The following is a 23091-nucleotide window of genomic DNA, read 5'->3' on the forward strand; positions in this document are numbered from 1 at the left end:
TCGATTTATACATACGTATAGTTAACCGGATGAGCGATTTCTGAACGATACGAGAGATCGAGATTTAAGTTTGACAAGATGTCCGAAAATTGAAGGATATTAAAGTGGAAATTTTTAATCAGCTAGAGATCCAATATTGTTTATTAAATCTGCATTGTTGTGTTTACTGTCGAATTTTTAGATCCATTCGAAATTAAGATTAGTGAGTTTAATTGAAATCATCGATGTTACATTGAAAAAGAAGGAAACAAAATAAGTCGCAACATTGTCTAGAATTAAATCATACTTAGCTTTATTTATTTTAAGTCATGATTGTGTTAATTTAATTTTATTGTAAATTGATTAAATTTGAATTATTGTAAAAAATATAGAAATATTTAATCATCAAGGTTACCTTTTCTTAGTTTGACAATTACACATACATAAAATATTAACTACAACAATTATAATAGTTTGTCATGTTGTTCTTTAATTATTATATGAAAATAATTGTTCAAGTTTTTGAATAATGACATTTGTTTGAATCTTTGGTTTATGTTTAATAACAATCCTTTTAGGGCACAGCGAATTCTCTAAGTCCAAGCTGAAACCGTTTCTTTCTCCTCAATGAAACCCGTTCTGTCATGTCTTACACTGAATTGGAACATGGTTATCAGGTAAACAGAGAAATAGTTTTTATTTCTTAATTTTATAACTTTTAATATTTTACTAAAATAGAAGAAACTAGATCTTTTTAGAAGAAATTTAACGAGAAATTTGTTTTATTTAATTTTAAATTTATTTTGGTTTAGGAAAATAATGATCACATAATCTTATAAACTAATCTAAAACAATAAATATACTATTAAATTTTTATAGTATATCATAAATTCTTTATGTAATCAAATATCAGAAATATAAATTTTTGATGGACAATAATTAATCAATAGGGTCTACGGAGTGCCAGCCGACCAATTTTCTACGTAGGGGATTTAAATACTGTACAACCAACCCTTGTGGGTCCTGTAGCTTCTTCTATATATCGTTCATCAAAAAGAGTAAGTTTTACTTTTTCCATGTACAATATATCATATGTAAAGAACAAACAAATATCAAAATGATAATCCTAAATAGATTGTAAGTTTTATCAGTAATATAAAATATAAATTTACATTTCGATTTTGATCTACATCTTAATTCGCATAAGACTGATTATGTACTAAGATTTTTTAGAATTTATTTATTTCATTTAATTTAAATAGACAATAAAAGAATAAGATGTAGAGACAAGCAGAAACAGATATTGCGAATTAAGAACTATATAGTATGTTTGCATACCAACTCTATTTTACTTTAAATTAGTAAACAGTATGTGAGAAAGGTTAGAAAACTGTTTTGTTTAAAAAAAATTATTGTTTTATACAATACTATACAGTACCTGTATATATCATACATATATATATATATATTTTTTTTTTTGGAAGACATTTTATATGAAATTAGAATTTTTAATAATTGTTTATTTTCAATAGCACATGTAAACATATTTCACTAAGTGTAAATTAATGAATTCATTAATTACTTATTAGTGTTTCAATTACTTTTAAATAACTTGATGACTCACAAAGTCTTTGGTACTCTAATAGTCTAAAAATAAATTGGTAGAAGACTTAGTACTTGGCTGTATAGTTGCATATACAATGCATAAGCTGTATGTTTGTTATAATTAGTAAATTAATTTGAACAATTGATGTTCTACAATATAATGGTCTAAAGAGGAATATCTGATTTAATATTGTTTAGTGTATTTAGTGTTTAATCATTATTAACTGAATTAAACATATTATATAGTGAAATATTCAATTATTGAGCTGACTAAGATTTAATATTTAATGTTAATGTTAATATTAGTGCAAATTTTTTAAAGCTATCATTATATATAATTATGCTATTAGCTTATGGTACTTCGAAATTAAGTTTGTAATGGAAAATGCAAATCCCTTGTCATCTACTATGATTCCTGATGTTTACATCTTTGATTGTGATAATGAAGCAGAACCATATTGGCAAATAATGGTAGAGTTTCTTCTAATTAATTTCATAGTTATTATCTGTTAGTAGATTTATAATATTTAATGTAACAGAATAAAAAATTGTCTTCATATTGTTTTTATTTGCTTAAGTCTATATATGATCATTGTAGCGCTTACTCTTTATGCAGAAAAAATTTTCTTGTCTCGAGATAGATTTATGAAATATATCTCTTCTAGAGATATAGTTCTTTCTTATCTTTAAACAAAGAGTACTTTATTAGTCTGCTTCCATTTATTTTCAGTTCAGCACACAATTGCTCAGTAATGTTAACATTAAACAAATTGCAAACTAGTTTCAAGCTAGTAGACGCTTCTTTTCATAATGTTCTAATCAACTCTTAATAAGTGGTCTGATAAAATATTTTATACTTAATTGTTAAAGTATTTTAAGTTAATTTCTTTCTTATCACAATTTTAGAAGATAATATGCAATATAAATCTGAGATTTAATTTAAAATATATCAAAAAATTAAATTGTAGGGAATACATAACAATTTGTATTTATCTGTGAAAAATAATATTATAATGAGTGTTGATCTTTAAAATGTGATGTAAGGAAAAAATTACTATTGTATGAAGTGCATATAACTAAAAGACTAGTGGCTTCTTGAAAAATGGTATTATCATAATGATAAAAATCAATTCTATATCTACCTTTAAGATGGAAGATATACATCTGGATATGGAGTGCTACTGTGATGATTGTTTTGTATGTAATAATTAACACATGATTAAAATTTGCTGAGTCTCTTTATTAATAATACAATCTTGTTAGACAGGTTTAGGAATGTATCATTGTAATAATTAAGTTTATATAATTTTCAGTCATTGATAGTTGAACTTGTTGAAAAATGTAGAATGACAAATTATTTGATATTCTAATAACTTTTACTACTTTTTTATCACCCAGACATACAATACATTTGTAAAAGTACTATATTTAGTATTCAATTTATATTTCCTTTTTTATGTAGGCAAGTAATGCATGTGTCCTTTTTACATTTTATTGTAATCATCTAGAAATGAATAATAGATCGAGATTGTCTGAAAACTATTCTAAACAAACTCCTGACAAAACTGGATTTTTATCCTGCTTAAAGATGTACTGGGTGAGCAATATTTAACACAATTATTAATAAACATTTTATAAATTTTTGCATTATATAAGTAAAAATTTAATACATTTTTTAGTTTTATTTTGTATATTATTATTAGTTTCTTTTAAATTCATGTGATATTAGGTGAGTACAAAGATAGTAAGATTAAAACAAAAACAATTCAAAAAGAATAATAATCAAATCGGAAAACAAATTTCAATTAATATAAACTTTCATTTAGGCCGAACTGTCGGACGGGTGTAGCAATGATGATGGATGCATGGGTGGAAGCGATTTGGAAGGAGAAGGGAAGCAAGTTTTGGTTGGAATCTGTGCGATGGCAAAAAAATCACAAAGTAAACCAATGAAGGAAATTTTAACAAGATTGGAAGAATTTGAGTACATTAAAATAGTAGTATTTCCTGAAGAAGTTATTTTGAAGGTAATGGTAGTAGAAAATATTTAATGTTTCAATTATAATGTATGAAAATATGTATTTACAGGAGTCTGTAGAAGATTGGCCAATTGTTGATTGTTTAATAAGCTTCCATAGTAAAGGCTTTCCCCTTGATAAAGCTATAAATTATGCTAATCTTAGAAATCCTTTTATCATCAATAATTTGCCCATGCAATATGACATTCAGGTATGTAATTTGTTATAAATATTGTCAAATATTCTGAGTGATGAAACATATTTTTTATATGACACCAATTTAATAGGATCGTAGGAGAGTCTATGCTATCTTAGAGAGTGAAGGTATTGAAATCCCAAGATATGCTGTCCTGGATAGAGACTCGTCTGATCCAAAACGTATGTGATGCTTATCATTTATATTGATCCAATTTTATATTGAAGATTTATAACAGAAAATTCATTTCAGATCATGAACTAGTAGAATCAGAAGATCATGTCGAAGTTAATGGTGTTACATTCAACAAACCGTTTGTGGAAAAACCAGTATCTGCAGAGGATCATAATATTTACATTTATTATCCTACATCTGCAGGTGGAGGCAGTCAAAGATTATTTAGGAAGGTATATAATAAATTCAACAAAAATAATTTTTTTTATTTGGCATAGTTAAATTTCAATTCATAATATTACAGATTGGAAGTCGTAGTAGTGTATATTCACCAGAATCTCGAGTTCGTAAAACAGGTTCTTACATATACGAAGATTTTATGCCAACCGACGGTACAGACGTTAAGGTTTATACCGTGGGTCCAGATTATGCTCACGCAGAGGCAAGAAAAAGCCCTGCATTGGATGGTAAAGTCGAAAGAGATTCAGAAGGAAAAGAAATTCGCTATCCGGTTATACTAAGTAATGCTGAAAAGTTAATTAGTAGAAAAGTGTGCTTAGCTTTTAAACAAACAGTTTGTGGTTTTGATTTACTTAGGTATATTGAAATTTTAAATATAGTGAGATTAAAAGAAGTAATAATCCATTCTTTATTATACTAATCAGGTATAATGTTTTAGGGCAAACGGGCAGTCATTTGTGTGCGACGTAAATGGGTTTAGTTTTGTAAAGAATTCTAACAAATATTATGATGACTGTGCAAAGATTTTGGGAAATATGATTTTAAGAGAATTAGCACCCACTTTACATATACCATGGAGCGTTCCTTTTCAATTGGACGATCCGCCTATTGTGCCTACAACATTTGGAAAAATGTAAATAAATTTTACTTTCTTATTATGCTAATATATTCAGATTATTTTTAGATAACATAGTTATATCAATACTTCTATATTTACTTTAGGATGGAATTACGATGTGTAGTTGCTGTTATAAGGCATGGAGATCGAACGCCAAAACAGAAAATGAAAGTAGAAGTTCGTCACCCGAAGTAAGTGTATTTCTTGAAGGTATATATGAAGAACAATATCTCATATATTCTATTCTATACAGATTTTTCGAGATATTCGCAAAATACGACGGCTACAAGCATGGTCATATTAAATTAAAGAGGCCTAAGCAATTGCAAGAAATATTGGATACCGCACGTAGTTTATTAGCTGAAATACAACATCGTGCTGCTGGACCTGAATTGGAAGAAAAACAAGGAAAATTAGAACAATTGAAAAGCGTCTTAGAAATGTGTGTAAACATTGTTTTTTTATATATAATTTTTTATTTATTTTTATTTAATTACGAATATTAACTTTGACTATATGTAACATATTTTTCAGGTACGGTCATTTCTCAGGGATAAATCGCAAGGTACAAATGAAATATCAACCAAGAGGCCGACCAAGAGGAAGTTCATCAGATGATGGTATCAAAGCATAGATTATTATATCCACGTAATATAGATGTCTATTATTTGTAAATCACATATTTTTATTAGATCGACTTGGAGAACCTTCCCTTGTATTGATATTAAAATGGGGTGGAGAACTAACACCAGCCGGCCGTATTCAGGCAGAGGAGTTAGGAAGAATATTTCGCTGCATGTATCCTGGTGGTCAAGGTAGACACCTTAGTGGTTCGTATCTTATGTTCATACGCTTATCATGCTCACTCTTGAGTTAATTTATACTTTATAATGAGATTTTTTATTTAATAAGTCTCTTATGTTGGCTGAACTCCGGCTGGACCTATCATTTATCTGGACTGCTCAATTGAGCGTATGCATAATACATATATTGCTATTTATCTTGCACAGTACATATACATATGTATGTATATATGTATACATATATACGCATTTCAAACAATTTAACCGAAATAAAACTCGTATGTATGCATTAGGCAGTTGGATATGTTAACATGTAATTTATTTTTCATTTAAAAATAAGAGCGTAAAAGCAAATATTACATTTCAAGCTTATAATTAAACTATCGATGATTTCGTTTTGGTTAAAGGATAGCAAATATCTTATACCTTTACGAAAATTTTTGATTCATGGGTAATTCCAAATATTATTTCAGAGGAAGACTCAGAGATGTTACCAAACCACGGTAACTTTTTATTCTGAATCAATGCTTTTTTGTAGTTCTATGTCGATGTAGTGTTATAGATGCATAGAAATAGTAATTTAGAAATTCTATCAATATATTCTTGTTAGAAAATTCTTGCTATTTTGCAGATTTTTGTACGAAGATCGTACAAAAATTGTTAAACGTAAAAGAAAATGCTGTTTCTATGCTAATTCAGTGTGTTCCACTTTATTGTGATGAAACGCTTGACAGTTTAAGGATAGTTGCTTTTATTTAGTTTGTGGCCTTAAATGTTTATATGTTCTATTTTTTTTTCCAATAGGTTTCATACATCTTGTCATCCATGCAGTAATGTCTAAAGGACATATACATACACTTATGCACACATACATATATGTTGCAAATTTATAAATATTACTCCATTTTCTATTGTAGTTTTAACTACATTTTCACTTTAAGAAAATCAAAGATAAATATTAATATAGAATAATTTTTACAGTATTATTTAAAAGAACACTAACATGAATAATATGTAACATTTCAAAAAAGTCATGTATATACATTTAATTAGACTTTTCTAGATGTAAGTAAATTGATGTACGATCAACGATTTTTGTACCGATCTTTCATGATCTTTTTACCAGAACATAGATCATTCAGTGAAATCTCATATGTACTTTATGTTTATTGAAAATGAAAGATATATTTTGTATTTATTACATTCTGTTCTTCTGAAGTATTTTTATATATATATATAGGTGATTATGCTGGTGCACAAGGTTTAGGGTTACTTAGACTTCATTCAACATTTCGACATGACTTAAAGATCTATGCAAGTGATGAAGGAAGAGTTCAAATGACAGCAGCAGCCTTCGCAAAAGGTTTACTCGCATTAGAGGGTGAATTAACGCCAATATTAGTGCAGATGGTGAAGAGTGCTAATACTAATGGTCTATTGGACAACGATTGCGATAGTAGTAAATACCAAAATATGTATGTAAGGCAATTTACAAAAGAATTGTTATAGAATTTTGAGTAAATTCTAACGATATATTTTTATAGGGTAAAAACACGACTTCATGAATTATTACAACAAGACCGAGAATTTACGTGTGAAGACAGAGAACAGATAAATCCTGGTAACGCACTGAGCATTAACGCAGCCATGGATTTTGTTAAAAATCCTGTTCGTTGCTGCCAGCATGTTCATACTTTGATTCAAAAATTAATGGACATTGTTCGTATTAAGAAAGATGATCCTAAAACCAAAGGTACGATGTGATATATAATCTTATTGTGAAATTATATTTATCTATCTAATATATTTAGATGCAATTCTTTATCATGGTGAAACGTGGGAATTAATGGGTCGTCGATGGGGAAAGATTGAGAAGGATTTCTGTACCAAAAATAAGAGGTTCGATATATCGAAAATCCCGGATATTTATGATTGTATAAAGTATGATTTACAACATAACAACCATACGTTGCAATTCGAACACGCGGAGGAATTGTACATTTATTCTAAGTATCTGGCAGATATAGTGATACCACAGGTAAGAATTTCAATAAATTTTATCTCTTTAAAAAAATACTTTAATTAAAAAATTTTTTTAGGAATATGGATTAACAGTGCAAGAGAAGCTCACCATAGGCCAAGGTATTTGCACTCCTCTACTAAAAAAGATAAGAGCAGATTTGCAGAGAAATATCGAAGAAACTGGAGAAGAAACAGTTAATAGACTCAATCCGAGGTAAATTAAACATTTATGTGTGTCATATATGAGGTATAATGTGTGCAATATAAGGCAAAATGTAACGAGTAATTGTTATAATTTTAGATACTCCCATGGAGTTTCTAGTCCCGGTCGGCATGTACGCACAAGACTTTACTTTACAAGTGAAAGCCACGTACATTCTTTGTTGACTGTTTTACGTTATGGTGGTTTACTTGATGTATGTATCTACATATTTATTTTACGCAATGTATAACAAATTTTAATGTTTTAATCACACAGGTAATGAAAGATGAACAATGGCGTCGAGCTATGGAGTATGTTAGTATGGTTTCGGAATTAAATTACATGTCTCAAATTGTAGTTATGTTGTACGAAGATCCAACTAAAGATCCTAGCAGCGAAGAACGTTTTCACGTTGAATTGCATTTCAGTCCTGGTGTAAATTGTTGTGTGCAAAAGAATTTACCACCAGGACCAGGTTTTAGACCCCATTCACGCAATGAGAGTAGCCATAATGTAGTAAGTAAATCTTATTAGCTAATACTTCTATTTTATCCATGATCAAAGAAATATTTCGAAGTACGAAGCTATACATACTTTACATTTTCAGGGTGAAAGTGGTGGTTCTGCTCAAGATACCATTTCACAATGTAGCACCCGAATAGAGGAAGAAGATGTAGAGATGGGAATTTTGGAAGACGATTTTATGAATCCACCATTGCAATCTGTATGTATAAATGTTTTTAATCAAAAAAGAGTATAAATAAATTAGCATTTTTTATTTAATACTTAGGAAACACCTCCACGAACAATGGAAACAGATACTGTAGATGCAATGATAGATAGTCCAACAACCAGTAGAGGAGTTGATATGATGGACTTACATCCTAACATGATGGATGAACCATTTGATAGTGGCTTTTTGCAGAGTTCTGCGCCCATTCCAATAAGGTACGTAGTATGAAACTTTCAATGAATCTTTTTTTTTATAAATTAACTGACTATCGATGATTTTTTATAAAATATTGTACGACATTTAGTGCTAGAACCGTAGCTGGTCATGAAGCAGCAAGACTTGGTAGTCAATTAGCTGCAAGTCAACGTCAACGACGTGATGCAGAAAGAGGCACAATTGTTGAACCACGTGCTCGCAGTTATGATCATCAAAGACAGGACAAGCCCGAGAAAGGTAAGTAACGTTTAGGTCTTTAATATTATTGTACATGTTTGATATATAATAACAAGTCCATAGTAATATTCTCTGATTATGCATGGAAGTGAATTCTAACAAAAAGGTTACACAGGACATTTGTAAATATTAATTTCGTAAACGATAACTTGGCAATATGTTGTTAAAAATACAGTAATGTATTGTAAGAACATTATAAACACTTAATTTCATTAATAACATTTTTCTTCTTGGGTACATATGGTTAATATTAACAGTCAGATTTTATCAGAAAGGCTGGTGTTTTTCGTGTCTTTTTTTATAGCTGCGGACAAGCTGCAGTATCAGAGCTTGGACGCGGTCAACAAAGAAGGTATGTTAGTTCCTACAATAACGTCAGCAGGTTATAATGCATTGTCTTATCATAGGTGATCATTACAGGATTTCCATAGCATCTAAACTTTCAATATATTGTATTACCCTGATACAATCAGGATTTACAATTTTTTCTTTTCTTTTTTTATTTAGTTATCTTCATAGAAACGTTAACTATTTAGTTGACCGTTCAAATTATTCTTCGCTTTTGAGATAGTAATTTTTGTAGCTGCTGATCACTGTGATTTGCATTTTTTAATTCTTTCATAAAATATAAAGCATCCTTTATATTTCTTGGTATTGCAATACTTCTATAGAAAGCATTGTCTTATAGTTACTACCAATAGTAAACACGCATAATTTTCCGTAGATAGTCTTCAGTATCATGTCTAATCCTTAATGTTGCATTATTTTCTGTGATATTACATGTACCATCTTCTTTTGTATTATATTCAGTTTTGTGTGCAATAGAGCCTACAAGCGAAGTTTACTTTTTGTTATAAGTATTGTAACACTGTAAAATTCTTACCAAAGATTAAATTTTGATACCTCAATGGACAAATAGATATTGGATAGATATCCAATTAAAACCACATTGTACAAATGAGAGCTTAGCTAATGGAATTTAACAAACGGACACGATGTTAGATGGAAATAGGAAAATTCAGTTGAAATAACTCTTTGCTCTGCGATAGTTGTGCGCGTGGAAGCCAACTAATTTTTATGGACGACTGCTTGGGTTACATATTAACAAATAGTGTAACTTATTCAGTCGTCATCCTAATTCCTTCATTCCTAAATCATTGTTCCATTAAGATTCACAATTAACTAGTGCTTAGTTATTTTCTAAAATCATACTGCAGCCGTTTCATTCATATCCATTAATATGTGATTACATTACATTTTTGTTCTCCATCATTCACTTTTATGCTTTGTTTACTATTCATATTGCATTTTTAGAAATATAATTTTTATATGAATGAATATGGATCACATGTATGTAATACTTTCATACCAACATACAAATTAAAAAAAAGAGAAATTTTTGATTTGGTATTAGTTTCTGTTTTACAAAGATAATTAAATATTTGTATTTCTTAGTAGGATGATTTTCATTATTTTTTTTCTTTCTTTTGTCACCATTGATGTTAGAAATTCTAAGCACATACAAGCAAATAAAATTCAATTTTCATATTTCTATTTAAACAAATCAATTTCTAATAAAAATTAAAAATTTCATAATTATCAGTTGCATGTTTGAATAGTGTATGAAATACAACAACTACTATTAGATTTTTTACAATCTTTGATCGTTGTTATTGCATAAAACCATATACATATTAGCTAACTGTCAATAAAATGTTGATAAACTCAAATTGTTGTTTGGTTGGCTTACTGGTTGCATGGCTATCGTGTGCCATGGATGTATAACATTAACTAAATTTGTGCCTTCTAAACACAAGTAAATTGAAGTATATGTTGTTTTTTTCCTGTGTATTTCAGTTATTTTATTCCTTCATTGGTAACGTCGTCTTCAACGAAATCCAATTGCATTAGCATCTTTGATTCTAAGTCCATAGGCTATTACAATGTGAACTATTTATAAGTTTCTCATATTTCATTATTATCTTTAAAGTACTTATTTAAAAATTGTTGTTTGAATACACAATTTTTGCAAATCCCAAGTATCAATCCTTTTATTATACAGTGACGATAAAACGACTTCGACAAGTTTTAATTTCAAGCATCGACGACGTGACCAAAGGTTCTTGCCAATGTTACTTTGATTTTTTCGGTGATGGGTTTATTTAATCGTCTATTTCTTTTCTTTTCTTTCCCTCCTTTGTACCTTGATCCCACTATTACATCGTTATCATACGTTCATTTTAACTGCACTATTCTCTCTTCTGAATCGTTCACGAAATTACGCATGCAACACCCTACACAGAGAAGCATGTAACAGAGCAACGTTACTTAGAGAGATCTGGCCAGGTTTTGTTAAACGTGCCAACGGAAAAATTCAGTCTGCCACACTCCTTTAGTTCACCGGAGTTTCCAGTTCCTTCGATAAAAACCTCCACTTTGAGATCGACACCCTTGGTGACTTTGCACACATCTCCTCTAATCTCACCGAACAGCCGGAGCTCTGATGTGACGGATATCGTGTTACCAATCCCCACGATTCGTTCTTCGTTTTTCAATATCGATCTCGAACAGTCTTACGATTTTAATCCACCTACTCAGAGTAAGAAATACGGACGTTCTCATTCAGAGACGATTCTTCCTGGGATTGAGCGTAGCGGTGAGTTGATCGATTCCTCGAAACCGCCACCAAGCAATCCGTGGTTAAAGCGATCCTTTTTTTCGTTATCCTTGCACGAAAGAACCCCAAAGACAGTGACATCCGCGGGACGGATCAAACTAGACAAATGTTCTCGTTCATTGTCACCTTACGTACCTAAATGTCTTTGTTATAATTGTAATGTCTCGGAACTGATTCTGAGAAGCAGAGATCTACCGCCTGTCGAGCGTTTCAACTTTGATATCTATTTTGCACGCTCGCTCTCACATAAGTTTTTCAATTGTTCCTGTTACTCGAGCCTCCAGGATGTACCCAGTCGTTTCCCTCGTAGTGTTTCTTTCAATGATAGCTATGGGTGTCACAGAGGAATCACCGGACTAGATCATCCTGATTTACCCTTTGTATATCTAAAGAATAGGCCTCTTGTGTTTCCTGAGAGACAGAGTGCTGCTCCTTATTTAGAGTCAAAGGTCGATCATTGTGTCATACATAAACATCAGTCAAGGGGTCACGATCGCAGTGAATGGATGCTGTTTAAGGAAAAAGAAAAGTGGAGGTTTGATAAGAATATAATGAGACGAAAATTGAATAGTGATAGTGTAATTGGGAATACACGTGTACCGTTCCGGAAGTTATCCTGTCCCAATGTGAGACCTGGTGACTTTTCTTGTGTTGATTCCGTTTGTTCAGACGAAAATGGTGAAGTTACCGATTGTTCAAAAATGTACAGATGCTGGTCTTGTCCCAATGTGAATTTCCAGTGGCACGATAGCCTGGTACATATACCAAATCATAGTAGTATGCTTTATCATATGTCCCCTGCGCACGATAATGATGTTCACGACGATCACGAGATTCCTCGCAAGTATTACTATCGCTCCAAGAGTCCACGTGAACCGTTCTCCCGACTCCAGCCTCAACGATCCTTCTCATCTCCAGACACACGACCTTCGATCATTCAACCTGACCCTACCTGCACAGCAAGGCGCCACCGTCACAGTATCTCCGGACAGATGAGTTATTTCAAGCTGTTGGGCTACAACGTCAACAAAAAATTGACTGGATCAGCAAACAGTTTGTTCAGCACAGCTGTTATCAGTGGATCCTCCAGTGCGCCAAATCTCAAGGATATGGTACCACCTCATGCCTCTGCTGTTGCTGGTGAGCCTCAATTTCTTTTCTTCTTCTTCATTATTGCCTTTTGCCATAAAATATATCTTAGGTTTTTACTTCTTTTGGCATTTACCGTTAGCATATATAACAGTATTTTTATTCGTGGAACTAATTCAATTTTGTGCTCATTAGCAATAGAAGGTTTTGGTGGTGTACCGCCAATAAGACCTTTAGAAACTCTTCACAATGCATTGTCATTACGTCAATTGGATTCCTTTTTGGAAATGATGACCAGTGCGCCTCTGTTTCGAACACCCGCCTCTTCGCCTCCAAAGTATCCTTCACCTGGTGGATCAACCCACGAATCGGTTAACCAAAATATCAATATTGGAGGAGTCAGTCGCGAGTACCACTCTTCCGACCTGGAAGCTGTCAGGTACCGTAAGAAATTAAGTAAACCATCCTTGTGAGTATTGAGTTTTTTCTTTTTTTTTTTCTCATATATCAAAGTGTTTTTACTAAGGAGAGTTGCACTGACTTCTCTGGTACCTTGTTTCTCGTTCTTTCTAATTGCGATGATTGCATACTTTTTATTAGAGATGCAGACATTGATTCTCTTCTTAGGTACATCACGCCAACGCCCATACAGTATAAACCTTCGAACGATGGAGAATCTTGTGATATAAGAAATCAGTTGTCACCAACCAGCCCTAATAGTGAGTGTCGCTTATTCATATTATTATTTTAATTTTGTTCTTTAATAATGAATTAACGTGTAATTTAGGTACTGGATGGAGCAGTGAACCACAATCATTTCTCTCTTCTGAACCCTCATCTCCTGCACCGACTTCAACAGGAGAATGCAGTATGTCTATAAGCTTAATCAGCAATGACGGGTAATTAATATTTAATATGAAAAAGATTGTATTATATTTAAGAATTATATTCTTTTGTTTTTTATAGTGCTCAATCGTTTAATGTGGGTCCTAAATTTTCCACAACTCCCTGCTTGGATGTGGATTTTAACGAATTTTGTATAAATATCGATCAAGAGCATAGAGAGGGTCGTGGTAGTGTATCATATACAGATTATTATAGCAATGAAGATGGTCAAATACGAAACTGTAGTTTTGGAGCAAGCTTCAATTCTAATTTACAAAAGATCATGCGTACTGATGATCTTCCGGTTGATAATATGGATGATGATGAGGACCATACTATAACTTTAAAACAAACTGAAGAGCAGAAAAAGCAAGATGTGAAACAAATATTTGAACAGAAGGAATATCCAAGCACAAAATCTAGTAGTGGCTATAAGAAAATTGGAAGGTAAATTTTTATTTTAAAATTAAAAAACAATTAATGAAGTTGGTTATTCTATTTTACTATCTCTTCTACAATAGATTCCTTGTTGAAAGCAAGGAAATATCAGACGAAGACGTCAGGATTAAAGAAGCAGATAATATAGACAAGACAAAATCACCTGCTTCTATGAAAACTGAATCTTTTAATATAGAAAAAACACAAAAAAGCAAAGATGGTGTTGATGTTATGCAAGAGCAACAGAAGAAAAAAAATTTTTCTCGATCTCAGAGTGTTTCTATGCCAAAAACTCCTACACAGAAGCAAGAATCAAATTACAGCTACAAATGTACTTCAAAGATAAGCTCTCTTTCAAATATGTCAGATAAAGATTTGGAGAATTGGAAGCAGAGCATGATGGAATCAAAAGATCCTTGCTCCATAGAAATGAAGGCAGAGGAGCCAATTCTGACTGTAGCAAGTAGCATGACAGGTAACTCTAGCGTGACAATAGGTTTTAATGTTCAAGATGAAAAAAAAGAACCTGATCTTTAAGAGTATTACTTTTTCAAAGATTACCAGAGTTATTTTATTTATTAAGTCCATTTCCTTAATATAACGAATAAGATACTGCATATAAAATTGTTGAAACGTTTATTGTTATGAACAAATCAAAATTTGTATTGCATGAGTTAAATACGGGATACGTTGATAAAATTTTATGAAAAGAAAATTTTTTGCATTTTGTTTTCTGGCACAAAATTGTATACATTTTTTGGTATTCTATTTTTTTTACATTCGTTAAGATTGTTATGAATATTTAAGGCATGCATAACATGATAAAGGTGCAAAAATTAAGAAATTTTTCCAATATGTCAACATACTGGAGCATTATTTTAAAAAGACGAGTTAAGAATTGCTTATTAAGAGGAAATATTATTAAAGTCAAAGCAACGTTAATAGCATTTCTCTATGTTAATAATGTACTTATCAGATTGTATGTATATTAAATTATTTTTGAATTGACGCTTGTATGTAATGGTATAATAGTATTTTTGTAGATAATATATGTCCAATGTTAATAATGTGTTAGATTATAAGGCAAAATGAATTTGAGTCAAGAAGAGAAAAGCATTAGGAATTTGCCTCAAGAAAATATTTGGCATATACAAATTACGAGATTTTTAATAATCGAATATGAAACATATGTAGATCTTCTATGACTCAACAAGTTCAAAATATACCTCATTTGCTAAACTCAATACATGAGAGGAAAAAGGTTTAAAATTTCCTTTCATATTAAATGGTATTATTCTTCTTTGATCTTATAAACATAGTATTACTAATACAAATAACACATGACATGTACTTCTCATGAAATTGTTTCTTTAGACCCAAGAGCAAGTACCTTATATATTTATTCAAAAGTACCACTATTAGACTTCAATATTAATTTTCTTTTATTTTACGGGGATGTAATATAAAATTATTACCAGAAAATTTCTATGAATATACAAATGCTATGAATTATCAAACATTAACTCAAATTACAATAATTAAACAATAATTTCTCTATAACAAAATATGCTCATTTCAAGAATTGATGTAAATGCCTTACAGATTAATCTGATAGTGGATATATGCTACCTTTCTTATAAGTGGTTTTAGAATGTTTCTTATTAAAAAGCTATACAAGCTAAAGTTATATAAATATAAATGTGATTTTATATCAATTCCAAATGTGCAAGGTGCTATTTTCAATCAATCTTATTATGTTCCTAACTGATTTTATAGTTCTAACATTAGCAATAAAACCATCACACATATGGCTATAGAGGATGTACTCGTTTAACTTTATCACATAAACTATTTATTTCATTTTGGAAAGATTAGGAATTTATTCTTTATTTCTTTTTTCAATTTTTTCTGCCTTTGCGTAGATAATATTTCTAATTTACCAATAAATGAATTAATTTCAAAATATTTTAGGAAGAATGTATGAAATCATGTTTAATATCCTTGTAACAATATTATTTATAGTGATAAAGTTAAAAGGCTTATACTTCGTGATTCTTGCAAATATAAATTAGCTGATTTTTGTAGATGTGATTCATTTTATGACATTTTAGAAACCATATTGTGCAAAATGTACTTTAGTGAAGAAACGTTTCTATATATATAAATATGTTTTAGTAGATAGATACAGTTACAGAATTAAGCATTCACTAATTTGTAGAGAATTTGGAAAGTGTTGTAAAGAAATAGTTGTGGTAGGATATTTTAAGTACCTTTTGCTTAACATATATAATTTTCTTTCGATATATACAAAATTTTGTTTTAAAGTAAAGCATTCATTATTGTACAAAAAAAAAAGTTAATGTTAAATATTTTATCCTGAGGTCTCTATCATCGGTACCAGTGCAATGATACAATTATTAGTGACATATTCATTGACACCATCATAGTTGTAAAAAAAGAAATGTAAAACATAAATGTATATGTAAGAAATGACAGATTACAATAAAAAATGTTAAAAATGGAATTTATCTAATTTTATTAAGAATGTTATCAGATTTTGTCTCCTTATCAATAAATGTTAATATACATAATATTATTCGTGATAATGATTTATCATTATTTACAGTGATAAAGTATTTAACCTTACATGGAATTAATAATCTATTTCATCTACGAAAATTTAATCATTTAATTGATTGAAAATTTTTAATTATGTGTGTATGTATTCAATTTTGTGACATAAATATCAAAAATTAAATAAGTTAGCAAATTTTTATTACAATTTAACGTGTTTTCTTATTTTCTTATTCATCGAAAAAGTGTTAAATGTTGAATAGAAATATATATTTTCGAAATTCCATATAGATAAGAAGAATGCGTTGTTGTTTAAATCGGTGATTATCTCTGTAAATGAATGAATAGTAAATATAGTTTAACAATTTTTTGCTATACATATAACTATTACTAATTTATTTAAACAAATAATGCGAAACATAGATTTATCTCAACTTTTCTTTTTATCGAACAAGACGCTTTTATCTAAAAGCACACGATTGAAAGAAATTTGAAATTAAAAAGTAAAAGATCAAATATGATTGACTGAAAAAAGGTTGGATAATCGTGATTTGTTTCGAATTATTAATAAATAAATTAATAAAGTAATAAAATGTATTTATGTCCCAATTTTTGCAAATGTATATATAAAAGAAAAATACACTTCAATGTGAGAAATCTATATTATATTTTTGGCGAAATAGCAGAGATACTTTCAACTTATATACATCTTTTCCCGAGAAAGTGACAAATTTTAATTGGATAACATGAAAAATAGATCTATTACCTTTTTAAACATGTACCTGTTCATATTGTACGATATACGAGAAAGATTGTACGAACAAATTTATTTTTGATTACGATAACAATAATGTGATTTAACCACGACCGAAACATTAATTAAAGAAAAATTCAAAGATGATTGTACGCGGAGTTACTCAAGGATTATGATTGGACAAAGAAGAGATCACGTGACATACAAATATTTTAAGAATTCAAAAAAATGGGTCTTTTACTTTAACTATATAACTTGATATTATAATTTAATATAATGTTTTGTGTATAAAAAATTATATATTCTTATAACAAAATTAGTTTATCTCTTTATTTTAACTTTTTATATTGTGTACATCTTCTCGACATTTCTCTAAAGATCTTTTAAGAATTTTTCCAAGATTTCTATAAATGTGATATTAAACTACTCGTATATTTATCTTATTATTTCTTGAAGTCAATCATCGAATTTATTTATAATTTATATATATCCAAATAAAATGCAATATGATATAATGCCTGAGTAATGTTGTAACACTACATATTGCAGTATTTTGCTGCAAATTGATAGCTTTCTATATTAAATTAGTCATGTATTTATCTTAATATTTCTTGAAATTAATTGTTCGCATTTGTTTATAATTTCATACATATCTAAATAAAATATTACAGCATAGAATGCTGCAGTATTTTAATGAAAATTCATATCTATATACTGATATTTTTATTTCGTAACTACATTTCCATTGAAAATCTAAGTCCTATCATATCACAAAGAAACAGATTTTGTTCGAATGTTTCCCTATTTTAGTGAAACCCTGTGATAAATTCGTATTAGGTATATGGCGACGTGCTATTCAAGAAGATGGAAATCTCTGTAACGAAATCACGTAATTGCTGTCAATGGCGTGACCCTGTTGCGGAAGGCGCATCCATTGTTCGAATCGCATCAGAATTAGATCACAAACGAACACGTGCACCATGAGGGGATGAACCCAAATCTGATTTTTGACACCCTTTACGTCATCTCACATATATGTCAGTTATTTTTTTATAAAATCAGAACATACGAGAAGTTAGGATGATTTACTGTCTTCATATTATAAATTATATTATAAATTATAATCTAAAAACATTAAAAATTGTTGAAAAACATAGGAAAACGTCAATTTATTAGAATTCTTGTAATAATGTAATTATTATTCGATTATTTGAATTATTTAAGTGTATTCAAAAAATAATATTACATTTGTCTAAATTAAATTAGATTAAATAGAAAATTAATATTTTCAATATGAAAAATAATCATTTATAGCATTTAACTGTTGCATACTTACTAGGACTCATCAAAAATAAAAATATAAAAAAATAAAGCTTTTAGAATACGTAACTGACTAATCTGTTTTAATGGTTTCTGTTAAATTAACTGATTTTATCCCGATACGTGTTTACGGTGGGTAAATTGCCTTTCATTTTGCATTATATCGAATATCCTTCATTCTAGAAAAGCTTCGAAATTCAGTTATGAAGCATTTCAGCGCCGACGCTCAGAACATCGATCCAAAGCGTCAGCTTGCAGTTATGGATATAGTGCATATTACCAGACTCGAATTAAAGATCCACCGACACAGTTAATGGATACAAACCTATAAGATATATATCATATGTTAGATAAATTAATACGTTTCTCGTTCTCGCATTTTATCGCATTTATTATAAGACATTCTTAAGTAGCATACTTACTGCATGTACAAATACAAAATAAAATTTAAAAATGCATATTTCATATCGTCTTTAGTTGATATAATTTTTATAAAATTCCTTTCCTTTTTAGCGTATTATGAAATAATTTCTTTTATATTTTTCATCGTTCAAGTTCTAAGAAATGTTTTTCGTATCTTATTATATTTTGATTATTCTGGAAAAATTTTAAAAATGTATAAAAGGGGGCTAGAAGATGAATAAATATGCTTGATAATAATTCTCAAATTCTCGAAAAAAAAAGAAGTAAAGAACGCGACTAAATTATTTTTTTAAATGCAAACAATAACAAAGTGACAGTAAGAGAATAAAAAGAAGAGAGAATGATCTTAATAAGTCTGCTTGCTCGTAGCTTAATATTAATAACTTTATGCACCCTCGAACTCTCAAAGCAAACACAATGCGATTTGACACGCAGATAGCACACTGGATGTTTATACGCGTCCAAAGGGAGAACTTAGTGTCAAGTGAATCGGTTAATATCTATTTAATTAATTTGGGGGAACACACCCTCGGTTTAACAATATGTTACCCTTCTGAGGAGACTTTGTCACGGTCTTTTGAGTGATCCTGTTACGACCTCAATATGTGGAGCAATTTGTCTCGAAATGATCGTAAAGAAATCGTAATATCCTAACTTGCAGAAAATTGTGTCTTTCATGATTTTAAAACAAATCTAGTCACTAATCATCAGTGGATGAATTGTATTTCAATTTAAATTCTGTTACATATATAGTAAAGTAATCTTACTTGTCCAGATGAAAAATAAAGGGTTTTCATACTACTACTAAAGAAATACATCACAATAGTATAATATTTGGTAGTACATAATATTTTAGCATCGATTTTCATACTTTGATTGTGCTTAATACGTTGACAGAAGAACTCTGCCAGATGATTACACTCCATTTAGCACACGTGCAATGCTATGATTCCTGAAGGGAGATAAAAGAAAATTTGTTAATCGTTCTTTAAAATATACGATCCTATTCGCTTTTTCAAAATTAATAAGTTTGCGTGCCATAATAGAAAGTGACAGACAATATCAAGAAGTTCATTGTGAAAATCAATAAAATGATAAGTTCGTTCAACAAATATCGAGTTTGAATTCAAAAATACTTGAACAATAATAAATTGTTAAATAATTTTTCCTTCATTTCATCATTTCTTATCAATATCTACTTCATGAAGTGTTGAATGTAGACAAAACTTTTGCAATTACAAAGAGAAGAAGTAAATTAAAAGAAATGAAAGAAATGTAGACATTTAAAAAAAGCTTCCAACAAATAGTTTGTCCATCTTTAACATACCAGGGTCGATAATTCCGATACTGTTCAACCCTCAACTCCTACGAAACAAGGCAAACCATGAGGATTGTCCGTAAGCTCCACCCTTCACAACCACCTGTCCAACGATCGTGTTTCACTCAAGTTGGTTAAGGGTGAGATTCTCCAATTGGAACAGGGATGACGACGCAAGCGTCCGAGAATAGTGAATAACAGTGGTTCCAGAGGGTTGCTTTGAAAAAGGGGCGGGCTCGAGATGTACCAAGCTCTAGGAGTTCGATTCCCTGGATGAGGGTATCAGTGGAATCCTCAGATTGAAGGTGACACTCAGACCGCAACAAACGCTTTATTTGACTCGTGTACCGACATTCTTTTTCATTATTTTTTTTTTTAATTGAAATACGAGAGTGGTACTTCCTGAACTCGTTTGCTCCTGGATAGAACCCGGGATATGAGCTACACCGAACCGTTGTGGGAGATCAATGGAAATCAAGCACCAGTGAGTATAGATAATTAAAAGTGAATCCCTTAATTACGAAGATATATAGTATAGACATAAGACCAATAAATTAGTATTATTGTAACACACCTTTTACTACAATATTGTTCAGAATGCTACTTATTTACTGATTAAATAAAATTATTACATTGTGATAATCCATAGAACACGAATGAGAAGTTTGATTAACAATTTTCTAATATTTCTTTCAACATTTAATACTATAATATATAATATTAATATTTAATTTTTCATTTGTGTTTGTATAATAATGAAAGATAATAATTAGCACGAATGATGATATTTCTTTTGCATTAATAAGAAATAGCGTGCATATAAAAGTAAACGCAAGTAAATGAAATAGGTGATTACAGCGGATATGTCGCAGTACGTCAGCGGCGAACTCGGAAGCTACCCGATGTGGGACAGTTCTGTCTTATACCAAGCACCACCTCCTTCGCACTCTCATGTAAACGAACACGGATTATATAGACAACCCTGTGCATTATTACATCAAAGGTAATTATCCCTATGTGCTATAGCAATAGCTAAATTTCTTGTCACGATTCTGGTTTACGCAGCAATAAATCGAAGAAATAATTCTAAACATTGAAGATTTCAAATCTTGAAAGAAATGAGAATTATTTACAACGACGTTTTATTAATTATTTATCAATGAATAAAATAATTTCAGTCGTTACACGCCTAATGGTAGATCTCCGAATCTCCCATCGTCCACCACAAAGAAACCAAGGCGTCGCGTGGCGACTGTTTCGCAAAGAAGAGCAGCAAACATCCGTGAGAGGCGCAGAATGTTCAATTTAAACGAAGCTTTCGACAAGTTACGCAGAAAAGTGAGTTGTATATGCATAGATTTTTGTTCTATTCTTGAGTCTCATAACAATATTGCTAACTTCTATAAGAATGATTATCTTTTGCTATTATTGTATTATGCGTATGTATAATTTTGTACAATTAATTTTTATACTAGTTATTAGCGAATGTTTATCCAAGTATATACTTTAATGAGGACAACTAAAGGAATTCAGGGAATATTATAATAAATATTTCACTTTGAACATTTTTTATACTTTTGCGTATTATGTGCATTCTGTGCAATTTTACATTTCTCATAAATCTATAGATATCTGCATTCTATTGATATACCAATGTTGCTTAAAATTATTTTACGACTTTTATCCCTCAGGTGCCAACTTTTGCTTACGAAAAACGACTCTCGAGGATTGAGACTTTGCGCTTGGCCATCACTTACATTGCATTTATGGGAGAGCTGCTTGGAATTGAACCGAGTAGCCCAAAGCCAGAATACATCCCGAGGGAATACTACTTGCCAAATTAAGCCTGTAAAACGTAAACATTCACATCAAAACCTAAAACAGAAGAATTTGATCAAAAATCAATTTTTTATACGTAAATCGTTTTACAATTTCAGCAGTCTGGTATTTTTAGAAATGAAATTACCATAACTTGTGATATGCGTAAGAAAACATGGTAAACGGTTGGTTACATATTAAAAAGTTCAATTTGGTCTATTTCAAATGGATATATTTCCTGGAAAATATTGAATTAACAAAATTGCATATGTATGTACATGCGGTTGAATGATAACTTTGGTTACTGGTAAGAAAACAATATGATGACAACCTTAACAAATCTGGCATTGACCTCCGCTCATTCGAATCCTCTCTTTAATATTTTAATAGATACTCGATTTTTTTAACTCACGATACATGTTTCAAAATACATACAGAAATCAAAGTATATTATTAGATGGCAGATTTTTTATGCATTTATGGGAAATTTGCACCGAAGTGCACAAAATGCATATAATACGCAAAGATATGTATATAAAATACCCACAGTATAGTATTCACTATAATATTTAGTATATAAAACAATTTTCTACCTAGGTTACATTTTTTTAATTATTTCCACAAAAATATGAATTTACATAAATATTCGCAGTCTATAGATTATCATCTAATTTCTTTATTTTCGAAAAATCATAAAGAAAATTTTTTAATTAAACGTATCGCAAATTTGATTCTGTAAGGATATTTAATA

General features: G+C 30.2%; 2 protein-coding genes across 8 annotated transcripts; both read left to right on the plus strand.

Annotated features, from left to right (window-relative positions):
• The first annotated feature begins 33 nt into the window (after positions 1 to 33).
• On the plus strand, positions 34 to 16657 carry LOC126923516 (inositol hexakisphosphate and diphosphoinositol-pentakisphosphate kinase 2). Of its 5 annotated transcripts, none has more exons than XM_050737033.1 (30): positions 34 to 202; positions 558 to 656; positions 930 to 1037; positions 3411 to 3611; positions 3673 to 3813; positions 3890 to 3980; positions 4051 to 4205; positions 4277 to 4569; positions 4652 to 4846; positions 4936 to 5022; positions 5085 to 5273; positions 5366 to 5451; positions 5524 to 5646; positions 6108 to 6137; positions 6875 to 7109; positions 7179 to 7387; positions 7446 to 7672; positions 7734 to 7870; positions 7958 to 8072; positions 8135 to 8374; positions 8466 to 8582; positions 8649 to 8806; positions 8896 to 9044; positions 9349 to 9396; positions 11347 to 12861; positions 13006 to 13279; positions 13411 to 13529; positions 13598 to 13709; positions 13777 to 14142; positions 14217 to 16657. In XM_050737033.1, exons 2-30 carry the CDS (start codon positions 624 to 626, stop codon positions 14668 to 14670), a joined length of 6207 nt encoding a protein of 2068 aa, XP_050592990.1. In that variant the 5' UTR covers positions 34 to 202; positions 558 to 623; the 3' UTR covers positions 14671 to 16657. The 5 variants fall into 5 exon arrangements, with proteins under 5 accessions (XP_050592990.1, XP_050592989.1, XP_050592993.1 ...); XM_050737032.1 differs by having other exon boundaries at positions 35 to 202; positions 5524 to 5661; XM_050737036.1 differs by lacking the exon at positions 6108 to 6137 and having other exon boundaries at positions 35 to 202; positions 5524 to 5661; positions 11347 to 11700; positions 12640 to 12861; positions 13438 to 13529.
• A 4114-nt stretch (positions 16658 to 20771) lies between these two features.
• LOC126923771 (protein Fer3-like) lies at positions 20772 to 22648 on the plus strand. 3 transcript variants are annotated; one of them, XM_050737552.1, is made up of 5 exons: positions 20773 to 21006; positions 21371 to 21525; positions 21701 to 21860; positions 22214 to 22377; positions 22460 to 22648. In XM_050737552.1, the coding sequence occupies exons 1-4, from the start codon at positions 20959 to 20961 to the stop codon at positions 22364 to 22366; spliced, it is 516 nt and encodes a 171-aa protein (XP_050593509.1). In that variant the 5' UTR covers positions 20773 to 20958; the 3' UTR covers positions 22367 to 22377; positions 22460 to 22648. The 3 variants fall into 3 exon arrangements, with proteins under 3 accessions (XP_050593508.1, XP_050593510.1, XP_050593509.1); XM_050737551.1 differs by having other exon boundaries at positions 20772 to 21006; positions 22214 to 22648; XM_050737553.1 differs by having other exon boundaries at positions 20772 to 21006; positions 21381 to 21525; positions 22214 to 22648.
• Positions 22649 to 23091: the final 443 nt, after the last annotated feature.

This window comes from Bombus affinis, chromosome 13 (assembly GCF_024516045.1).
Source record: "Bombus affinis isolate iyBomAffi1 chromosome 13, iyBomAffi1.2, whole genome shotgun sequence".
In the NCBI taxonomy this organism is placed as follows: domain Eukaryota; kingdom Metazoa; phylum Arthropoda; class Insecta; order Hymenoptera; family Apidae; genus Bombus; species Bombus affinis.

What these genes read in the sequence shown, in the direction of transcription:
- LOC126923516 (XM_050737032.1), top strand. Translation starts at nt 624, where the DNA reads ATGTCTTACACTGAATTGGAACATGGTTATCAG. An exon ending in CTGAAGAAGTTATTTTGAAG is followed by an intron (nt 3,612 to 3,672) that starts GTAATGGTAGTA and finishes ATGTATTTACAG; the next exon opens with GAGTCTGTAGAAGATTGGCC. An exon ending in ACAGGACAAGCCCGAGAAAG is followed by an intron (nt 9,045 to 9,348) that starts GTAAGTAACGTT and finishes CTTTTTTTATAG; the next exon opens with CTGCGGACAAGCTGCAGTAT.
- LOC126923771 (XM_050737551.1), top strand. Translation starts at nt 20,959, where the DNA reads ATGAGCTACACCGAACCGTTGTGGGAGATCAATGGAAATCAAGCACCA. An exon ending in TCAATGGAAATCAAGCACCA is followed by an intron (nt 21,007 to 21,370) that starts GTGAGTATAGAT and finishes TAAATGAAATAG; the next exon opens with GTGATTACAGCGGATATGTC. An exon ending in TGTGCATTATTACATCAAAG is followed by an intron (nt 21,526 to 21,700) that starts GTAATTATCCCT and finishes AAATAATTTCAG; the next exon opens with TCGTTACACGCCTAATGGTA.